This window comes from Calonectris borealis, chromosome 2, assembly GCF_964195595.1.
Source record: "Calonectris borealis chromosome 2, bCalBor7.hap1.2, whole genome shotgun sequence".
Taxonomy (NCBI): Eukaryota; Metazoa; Chordata; class Aves; order Procellariiformes; family Procellariidae; genus Calonectris; species Calonectris borealis.
In genome coordinates this window covers 48,998,402-49,009,564 of record NC_134313.1, presented here as the reverse complement: position 1 = coordinate 49,009,564, position 11,163 = coordinate 48,998,402, and the positions used below count along the sequence as shown (strand labels likewise).

Below are 11,163 nucleotides of genomic sequence, written 5' to 3'. Positions count from 1 at the left end.
CATAAGACACCGGCATCTATCTGAGCTGGGACAACACTCGGTTTTTGTTTTCTTTTAGTTTGCTCCTAAAGCATAAATATGGAATAAGGGGTCAATTATGGTAGCTTTGTTTTAACAGGAATCCTGTTCTAATAAAATATTTACGTCACCCGTCATTATTTTCCCAAATGCAATCAGTGTTCGTGTCAGTGCTCCTTGACTATCATTTGTTGTACGGTACGCAGGCTGGCAATATGACAGTTGAACAAGCAGGTCCTGCAAGTGGCTCAGCAACATCTCCTTCTAGTTCTGTCCAAGTCCCTTTCTCAGGACTATAGCAAATAGTAGAAGATTTGTAGGCTCCCTGTAATAGAACAAAAAGTGATATTAAATGTGGCTTTGGTAAAATCCAAGTCACACATTAGCTTTAAAGATGTTCGAAAGTGATTCACGGTTTTGAGCTCTAATTTAGGAGCCCTTCAAGAGGTTTGGTTTTCATATAGGCTGAGCACCCAGCCTCTGCAAATCAGGCTCCTGATAGCAGAGCTATAAGCATACAATCCCGTCAATCACTTTTGCCAAATTTCATCTGATTTTTATATTACTCCGTATCAGTGAATACAGTCTGATAATAACTCATCTAAATAGAAAAAGCACAAAGGTGAACAAATATTCCATGTTCTCCAGAAGTCGAAAACCAAACCAAAACCAGCCCCTGCAGCTACTTCATCCCTCCTCTCCTCTCCATCCCATCTGAATAATATACAGACTGGCCTCAAGAGCTCAGAAGGAATGGAAGGGTCATGCAGAAAGCAGGTACACACCATGCTCCAGCTGTAGCCTCCTACAAGGTAAATACTGTCGTCAAGGACTGCGCAGCCAGGGCCACTGCGACCCTCTAGAATAGGAGTCTGGAGGATATTCCACTGGTCGCCTTTTGGATCGTAGCATTCCACAAGCATTACATCGAGATGGGAGAAACCTGGATGAGGGCATTGAGAAAAGAGAACGTGTGTTATGACATACTGTTTTATTATTTGTTTTACTGTTAAATTTATTAAATTATGGTTACAATTATATTATTACAATTACAACACCATTGTTAAACTTTCTTCTAGAAAATATTGCCATATACATTTAAGCCATTTTCTGTAATGTTAATGTCTCGTTATTGCAGTTCAAGTAAATCTGTTGAAAGCTTTTATCATTAGTTCTACAGTCTTCTACAAATCACAAGTACATATAAAACCTGAACAGACCAGAAAGTAACACTCAGTAATAACCTATCAATGATGAAAGCAGATTCAAGCAATATTTCTCCTCAGCCACCAGTGCTAATGTGAGTTTGAACATGTAGGAAAAGCCTGTCCTGGCAGTCTTTCTCAAAGGTCAGCAGATCTAATCTATTCAAAAGTCAACAGATAAATCTCCCTCAGAAATCAATGTCTAACGAGTCAAGGTAGAGCTTAGACAACTGAGGCCACTTCTTTCCAGAGGGACAGGGTGCTTAGCACGATGGACGTGATGTTCAGGACCAGTTTTAATTTTCAAGCTGATTTAAGGTGTACCCTAAGTAAGCATCTGTGATGTGATGAAGTCTTTAAGGCGATAGAAGATGTAACAAAAAAAAACCGGTGGCCCCATCCTTCCCTGAGAGACTGAAAGAGGCTCCATGTGACTGCTGCTTTGTAATCACCAACGGGCAGATGGGTCTCAGCTCAAGACTCTCAAGCTGTGATATTTAGGATCAATCAAGTGAGCTGAACACGGACATAGAACCCAGGAGTCCTGGTTCCTGCTCCAATATTTAGACATTTCCCCATCTCAAACTACTTTCTTTATCAGAGCGCCACAGTAAAATTATGGCTTTCTTAATATGCTGGGATGCTTTACTTGACACTACTGTCCTCTCCATCAAGGTACGATAGAAAAGAGAAGTTACATTTTCTGGAAAAGTGCAAGTGGTGATATTGGTACTTCACAATGATGCTGCTTGTATGAGTATTATTTATGTCAGGAATGAACAGCTGTGACGAAATAATTTTTTGTCGCTGTAAAGTTTTCAAGGGGCCATAGAAAGGCCACTGCAGTGCACCCAGGATCTGTCAAAAGCTCCATAATAAACTGCAGTATGCACATGGCTAGCTGTGATGTGGTAAAGGCACTGCTGACACTAGTACACAGACGCAGCTTCACAAAAGAGGCCTTTGCCATGGAGGCCTGCTATTCCCACCCAGTTGGAGAATTTGTAGCATTTCGTCCGCACTTCAGTCCCCTCCCTCCTCCCTTTCCTTGCAGTTCCTCCTTTTGTTTCACTGTATAGAAGAAACCAGTTTTCCAAAAAGCCCTTCTTCCAGACAGCAGGCAGCTTTCCAGAAGCCTGGATGTGAAATACCTCTCACAACAGCGAGTGATTCATACATAACAAAGGCACCTAGGGCAACAGTTGTAGAGGCAAAAATGCAATGTTTATTAGAAGTTTCTTCTTTCCCAGAGGATGGTAGCTGAAACTGGGTGAAGAAAGAAGGAGAAGACTAGATGAAAACAATTCAAGCTTATGCAAACCAAAGCATCTGCTTTGGCTATAGGAGGGCTGTAACATGTTAACTTTCACTTTAGCAGGAGAAAAAGCCAATGCTGTGGAGCTCTGCAACCTCTACAAAATTTGCTGGACCCTGTAAGGTCCAGTCCAGGAACACCCATCACAACTGGGGGTGGGAAGTGGAGGCACAGCAGCCGTGCACCTGGCTGCAGGGGTTTAGGCACCAGTACTATTTACCAGGGAAAATTTACATCTGAGACTTTGTCCCCTACATGCTCCACAGGCATTCAGATCTTCAAAAGCAGCATGGGGCTTCAGAGCCTCACCGGGACTTGGGTGCCAAAGTCATTCAGGCACATGGCCTGGTGTTACTGGCAGTCAACATCACTTTTCCTTTGGCATTACAATTTTCTCTTTTGTTGTTGCGAGGCTTTTTTTTTTTTTAAGCAAGAAAGGAGGAAGAAAAAACAAGCGAATATAAACTGTCAAATATTGTCAGGGGACAAAAGAGCAGGAGCTGTGCTTTTTGTCTAAGTGGCTGGATTAAGCAGAATCTCTTTAGCAGTAATAGCAATGGCATGTAGGTATTAAGACAAAAATACCAGATGCCTAAGCAGTAGTTATTTTAATATGAGACCTTTTCAAAAGATGAAAACAAGAGACCTGTAGAAAGTATTATAATTAACAAGCTGCACTTAATACTAAAAAGGGATCTAAAGAGCCTAGTCCTAATATTTAATGGCTGGAGGCTTTTTTTTTTCTTTCATTAAATCAGGAGCTTGTTTTTGTGTGTTGCTCTGAATAAAGCTCTCTCTAACTGCACATTTTGGAAAATGATTTACAGAGGAAAATATTGCTGGTACTTTCGGGTCAAAGAATAATCTGTTTGTTTCATTGGATTCTTGGTAATGACAAATTGTCCATGCCTTTGAGTAATGGAAGCTCCCATTTTTATTATCTAAAGCATTCATTACTCATATATTTAATGTACTGTTATAATTTTAAAATAATTTGCATAAAATGTTTTTAAAATTGCTGGCTCAAGTGTCCTGTTAAATTGTGTTGCCTGGTTTTTAATATATTTAACAATGACTGTCTAACAAAAATATTCTTTATCAGGAGACGGGGGATACTGAAATGCTTTTCTGCTATTAAAAATGTGACCTTTCAAATGGTTTCCTCCAATTGCATACAGTCGATCATTCATTACAGCCAAAGTATGGATTGCTCGCTTTGTGTTCATGTCCTGTTTTCGGGCCCAGACGTCCATCACAGGGTCATAGCAGTACAGCCAGGGGACATATTCTCCATTGTGAACACCTCCTGCAAAGTAAATATACTTCCGTTAATCTATGTAAATAAAGACGTTGCGCTGCAGCAGGAATTTAGCTCTATGATTCTGAGTCCTGGGTTTTTGTTGTTGTTGTTTTGGGTTGGTTTTTTGTTATATAGCAGGAATTATAAAAGACACTGGCCTGAAATATATATCTTGCCATTGTGAACGGCTCCTGCATGAGCTGCCAAAGGTTGCGGTAACGAAGACACGTAACGCCACTCGTTTGTCTCCAGATTGTAGCACTCCACGCTGGACAAGTAGCCAGTTTCATTTCTTCCCCCAATTACATACAAGTTCTTGTCAAGGCGACAGGCGTAGAAACTGGCTCTCCTGGAGGACAGGGCAGAACAAAACAAAACAAGCCAACAACAAACCAATTAGCCACGTCAGCCATGTTTCTTCCCTTTCCAGCTGACTCCCTGAACTAAGATAGCGGCTCCTTCAAATGCTACTTCAGACAGAAGTGTCCAGGAGCTTCACATGCTTGCAGCTATCCTAGAGACTGTGGCTGCTTGCCTAATCAAATACATGCTCCACATCAAATGAATACTTCATTTTTGGTGTCAAAACGATTAAGCACACATCCGGCATAAAATACCCCTTTTCAAAGCTGTTTGTTGCTTCTTCACACCCGTGAAAGATAAAAAGGTGCTCATTAATGTTTGGGGCATTACCTTGTAAGGGATATAACAACTCAGTAAGACAAATGAAAAATGAGGTAGATAATGTAACAATAATAAATTATCTTGACATTCACTTTCTTTATGGTCCTTCAAGGGTCATTGTTCCCAATTTACTAAGAGAACCACATCATCAAAATTTTTCTTCAATTATCATTTTTTTCTTCTTTCTGCAGTACTGCAAATAGAATAACTTTCCTTATGCTAGGCACAATATTACATTTCTGCCCTTTACCTCAAAAGAGGTCTGTCTCCATCCAACTAACTCTGAGAAAAGTTTTAACCACCTGTTTGCTTTCACACGCAACTCAGGTATGCAGGAAAATAATTATTTTTTCTGGTCAGGACTGCTAGGGATACATTAGTTCATCTTCCTTGTGCCTCCAAAATTAACAGTGTCTGTTGCTGAAGTAGAAATGGAGCAGTAGATGATTCTGAGAGACCCCGTTTGGTGTAATCCACTTTCAGGGAAAGCTCCCTGTATTATTCAGCAGCAGGAAGGTTTTTTAGAGTAGAGGCCTTTAATTTTAAGCTGCAATGATATGAGAAAGAAAGTTGCAAAAGAGCACAGCTAGGCTAGGATGAAGACCTTTATAAAATGCTGAATGACAAGAATTGTCAGTCCCAAACCTCAAATTTTCTCCTGGGTGAAACCGGAGTGGCGTGCGAGCCCAGAGACAAGCAGGCAGGTGAGGCACGGCAAGGTCTAGCTCTGACAGCTCCTGCGAAACAGGCACGCTGGAGCGTGGCTGCAGCTTGCCAAACCCTCCTCCGTGGCTGACACAAGGCACTCCGGTTCCTGCCCAGGCACCCAAATTTAAATCTTGGAGCGGCTGCATATTGCACTCCTGAATCGCATGGTACATCTTAGGGGCTTGATGGTCACCTGCACCATAAAGGGCTCGATCCTGCAGACTGCTGCAAAGCATTCGGGACGAGTGATGGTCCATGGACAGAGCACAACACCCTGCAATGAACAGCTCTGGTATGTCCCAATCCTCTCCAGGCTTCCCTATAGTCATCCCATGACCAGGTGGGCTAGCAAAGCCTGGTGTGCCATGTCCCTAACCTGCCATCTAGCCAGGCACATGTTCAGGAGCATTTCCTTCAGTGAAGGCAGGAATAAGATCTCTCTTCTTTACCCAGCTGCCTATTTTCACAAAATTTGTAGTATGCTTTAACATTCTGGAGAAATTTCCCTCTCTGTTAAATGTGGCTGAGACTGGCTTATGGTTTATAAGTTGGAGGAGAGGTCAGGCAGACACGAAGATACAGCCATGGAAACAGCACGGCTGGCTGGGCGTTCAGGGAACAGATCTGATGCAACGCTGCCTGTTTCTAGCCTTACTTTTTGGATTTGGTGCACACCTGACAGGGTTCCTCATCCTGGCTGGTGAGGAGCTGCATCACTGAGCATCTCTTCTGTACCTCTTTGCTCTCATCTTGCCCGCACCACAACTTGGACGGTGCGGGACAGCACCCCTTGTTGAGCAGGAACACTGGCATACGGGTAAGGCTACCAAAAGACAAGATAGGAACAGGAGGACAGGAATGCTGCTAAGTGCCTCCAACTCAGCTGATGAATTAAATAAGACCATTTAATTTATCTGTCAATGGGCAGATAGAAGCTGATGGCATATATTGCTCTGCATGGTCAGGCAGCAAATCGTGCATCTATGTTTTTAGCCTGATTTTCTATGGAAACAAAGCTTATTTGATTACACTGTACGTGTACCCATGTCTGCCTGAGTGTTGTCTCCTCAACAAAAACCTGCTGGCTGATTTCACTCTAGTTTGACAGAGGGCATTTGTTAGAGGCAATCAAGTGCCTATATGCTTCCTGAGAGTATGTGACAGGCCAGAGGCAAGACAGCCTGTAGTGGCCCCAAAAGTAGGAAAAGCTGCAGAGGTCACATCCTGTGAGACATCAGAGAGCCTGCACGGGTGGGCACATGCTCTCCGACCCTCCTGTGTCTGGCAGCTGCAACCCACAAACCCACAGGGTGCCTGTCGTCAATGCTTGGGGTGCTCACACGTCCGCTCGTCTGTCCTCGCGCACCTCCTCTGACAAACCTGTTAACGAACTGCTCTCAGCATGGTTTTTTTTAGGTCAGGCTTAAGAAACAGAGGTAAGTACAACTGGCAGGCATTACTATTTTAACTAGGATTTCACCGACATTATTCTGTATGTGTACTCCTGGGTTCATCCACACAGTGTCACTATAAGGAGCAAAAATGAAAGCGTCAGCACGCTTCACTCTTCTGCTTGGATATGCATATTTGCTCAGTAACTCCTGGCCCAAATATTTTAAGCTGTTTGTTTTTTTACTTTTCAATGATACAGTGTGTAAGGGGCATGCTGTTAAGTGATGACTTTTTAAACTGCTGTAAAATATGATTCAGATTAAAATATAAGAAAATAAAATAGCAATCTTTGCACAACAACTTCCCCCTCAAAACTGGGAAAAGACTATCCATTATAATGAGATAAATGGAATCCACCTCAGGATCTGAATATGGACAATAAGACAATTATTTTGTGGTTTTCTTCAGGATTGCAAGTGCTTGACGTTCACTGGTCTCTGAAATGCTTTTCCTTCACTCCCCTTCACTGAATAATCAACCCAACTAACTCCTTCTTGTAAGTACAAACACATAAAAGGGAAGAATTTCTTTCTGATTTCCACAGACGATGAATTTATGCCCTGAAACAAGAAATACAACTACCAGTCGGAGATTTAAAACTACCAATGCTTTTACTAATCATTGCAATATCTGGATCTGATTTCAGGGTCACTGTTAGAGTGTATGCGTTGCTTTTTAAAAACTAAAGTAATCTTAATAAGGGTTAACATTACTATTGTTAAAGTAATAGACTAAAATAAAATGTGAAATTGTTTCATCTCTTTTTCTGTGGCTTCTTTTCTCAGTTCACTTGGCCTCAGTGAGGCTGACCTGCTCATTTCCACTTTTGCTTCTTCAGGCCCTGGTACAATGCTGTGTTTTCTGCTGGTCTTTAAAAAAAACCTTTTAACCCGGAATGTAAGAAAAAAGAAGATGTTTTAAATGTTATTATGTTCCACACACCTTGTCCAGCTCTGGGCTGAGCTGGCAAGATGGAACAGCACTGACTGAGGTGTCCAGCTGAGGCTCATGCCACAAGTTCAGAGACGTCTGCTACGAAGACCACTCCTTCAGTAGGCATGTTAATCTAACTGAACTGCTCTCCGAAAAGCATCCCGTTGTTATTGCATCATCAGGCTGATGTGTATTTCAAAAGCCGATGAATCATTTGCTGCTTCTCTAAAAAACCCATGCCTGAAAATAGTACATACTTTTCAAAAGCATGTATTTTTGAGATGTTCTTCAAATTAAAAGAAACCAAACTTGGCTTTAAAGAAAATACACTGACGGCTCTGAATCCATAACGGGATTAAACTTTTCTTTATAGCTTATGCAGTAAAATCAATCAGATATGGATTTTAGCATATGAGATAAAAGTTTACTCATCAAATATTTCATACAGATTTTCAACTTGAGAATATACTGCCTGTGAATGAGACCTACATTTACCTGGCAGTCATTTCAAAGGAGCTATTATAGTCTATCCAGCCAATTATTCTCAGACTAAAATTCCTAAGTAGATTTTGACTTGATGGACCATAATGACTCAGAAGAACCCATTAAACAGTCTGTCTTGTCAATGGTGCCTGCATTATGCCAGCAGAGACAGGGCGTGACCCTGTACTCCTAGCTGGGAAAAAATAGCCTGTTGACTTTAATGGGAACTTTATCTGACTGAAGGAGCTGGGGAAGGAGGCTGCGTAAAAGCCCTCTCTGGTTTGTATGATCTTCTAAAAACTGGGCCAGACCCTGCCTCTAAAGGCTGCAACAACTCTGAGGAAGTCATTAGGGATGAGCAAATAAACCATTACAAACATTTTAGAAAGTGATTTGAAAATCCTTGTTTTCAAACAATAGGCCCAATGCTTAGGAGCCTTTACAGAGAAATAATGGGCAAGCCTATGAGTTATGCATCCTGAACAAAAGAGGTGACGATTAACGTTGGCATAGTAAAGCCCCTTGCAGAAGGAACTATGTATGAGTGGACCATTACATTTAAATAACACTGTAAGGAGCCGAGATGCTAATACATTACAGGTTGTCACCGGGCAGCTGCTAAGCAATCACAATGTGCAGCAGAGTTTCTGACTCTTGGCTGAAGGCAACAGCTTCCACAAGGCAAGTCATATTCCACACCTGTGATTACAAACTGATCTTCTAGTGAAACACAACCGGCCACTGTGTCCTACTGTCTGCTTTCTCCAACCCTCAACTACCTACTTCTGCCTTCTGAGCTTTGCCAGCCAAATAAGCCCAACCGTTGAGCCGGCCGCATGTGCCCTTCAGGAGTTTTGCTTGCAGGTACCCAGGGGGCCTAATTAGGACACAGATTAGGCTCCACAGAAGAGCTTCAGGCTCTGTACAAACACTAGTCAGCCTCCCGGTTCACTGAGGATGACCTGCATGGTGACGCACACCTCCTCTCTCCCCCGCGCCAACACCCAAGTCCGGGGAGCTGAACCAGAGGGGAAGGCATCCCTCTATTTTAAGGTAAATAACCCAGTTGTGGGGTTATCCCACAGTGCTGGCAGGAGTCAGGGAGAAGGCTGGGGGCTGCCAAAGCAGGGCCGCCTCTTTAGCTAAAGCCTGCTGTTGGACTAGCTCTATTAACAACTAAAAAAGAAAAAGGAATTTTAGTAAAGGATTTTTAAAGTAAAGGATGATGTTATTAATAAAGCCAGAAACGATAATGAACTGTGATGCTCTTTTTTATCTCTATTTATATGGCTAATTTTATCAGTTCACTCAGCTCCAACAGGGAACCTCCTCAGATCTGTTCCACTTGTGCTTTTTCATGCAGTGGTATGACACAGTATTCTTTGGTGACAAGCATTGCACGTGGGTCTGCGTATGGACTTAGGTAAATCAAACTGAATTCTGAACAAAGACTCTTCAAAAACTCTACAGACTGACATTTTACCTTTGAAAATTTGAAAGGACAGCCGTATTTCCATGCATGTCGTAATACACACCTTGAATTGCAAGGTTGCATTGAGTTCAATGTATTTATGACTGCCAGACACCTGAACACTGGGGACAGCCAACAGAAAAAGAGCTGTAATACCAACAGCGCATGGAATAAGGAAAGTGTCTTAGGAAGGTGGTGTGAGATCTCTTGTACACTGGATCCATGAGAAGATGGGTGTTGAACTGAAGGATGGACATTGAATGCTGTTTCATAAAACAACATTATAACGTTGGATCTTCTGCCTTTGAGATTCTTCTTAGGAAACATGCATCATTCGGTTCAGGTTTGGGGGACTTTTTACCTGCCAGGGTAGGATTTTGGATCCAGAGTCAAGTTCATGCCATCTTTACTGGTCATTGCTCAACTCTACATGCACCTCTGCTCTTCGGTACACAATTACGATTAAAATGTATGCTACCCCAATATGCATTAGCTGACAGCAACTTCACTCAAAGACCACCTAGGATTAAGAGTCCTCTGACAAGGTGAGACATGTTGAGGAGAGCTTTTCATGGCTGGCGTGGTGAAACAGGACGGAGTCAACATGTGAAGGTTTCAGTTCCCTGTAAGATATCTCACTATACTGCTTATTTACTGCAAACTCATCAGAATGCTTCACTCAGGGAACATGACAGGACACTATGAAGACTTCAGAAAAATCCTTCAGACCGTACTCAGGCAACCAGTAATTGCACGAAGTCCGTGGTTATTTTGCATGAGTTAGCCCTGCAGGATTCGGCATCTGGAGTTTTGAATTTGGAAAGTTTAAAAAAATTAGGAGACAAATGGGAAGCAACTGCATCCTGCAGTTTTATCTCAGTATTTTCAATGCTTCTGTAGGCCTCCTTCCTCCCAGAACTAAGCCAAACTTCAGCTGCTCCTAGGATGATAAAACATATATTGAAAAACACGTAGCAGGTTTTTACCTCTCTTGCATGGGTGGAAGTTGTATCCAGCTGTTAAACCTGGGATCGTATCGGCTAACAAAGTTTGTACTGTGTTTCCCTGTAAAGATAGATTATTTTGACACTCAGCTGTTTGTTTCATGTATTTAACATCATGATTGTAATATATATTACATATACTTCACAAGTTGACAGCTTTTATGAAGGGTTCCCCCTTTTACAACAATGTATGATTACACTATGTGTACAGTAATAATTCAACAAATGGGGCACTGCAAGGTTTGAATTAGCAATTGTTAGCAGTAGAAGCAGATAGAGATTATTCTTGCTCTCTGTAATAAGATCTTGAAAATGTGTATTTAAATTTACTTATAGATGCTGTGGTACTTTCACAGCCACAATAAATCACAGCACTAAACAAAATTACTGCCCAAAAGAGGGCATCCCCACAGTATTTTTATGACTAGAGTATTTTGCGGCAGGTAAAAAAATCAAAGTGAGAACACGTGCTTTTCTTACTCCTCACATCATCTCTATGTAGAAAATGGTAAAAAAACCTTGTGCAAATAACCAGGAGCTGCATAAGCCATCAGCATGGGGTATGCAATGTTTGCACTAGATGGTTTATT

The 11,163-nt window shown here is 41.9% G+C and overlaps 1 protein-coding gene across 1 annotated transcript in view; it reads right to left on the bottom strand.

Annotated features, from left to right (window-relative positions):
• Positions 1–202: 202 nt before the first annotated feature.
• The window catches only part of KLHL14 (kelch like family member 14), a 62,510-nt gene continuing 51,549 nt past the window's right edge, over positions 203–11,163 (bottom strand). The window contains exons 4-8 of the mRNA XM_075141915.1: positions 10,556–10,634; positions 3,997–4,187; positions 3,686–3,844; positions 804–961; positions 203–343 (exon numbers count right to left, since the gene is read on the bottom strand). Coding sequence (XP_074998016.1) covers positions 203–343; positions 804–961; positions 3,686–3,844; positions 3,997–4,187; positions 10,556–10,634 — 728 coding nt within the window. The remainder of the gene's footprint in view (positions 344–803; positions 962–3,685; positions 3,845–3,996; positions 4,188–10,555; positions 10,635–11,163) is intronic.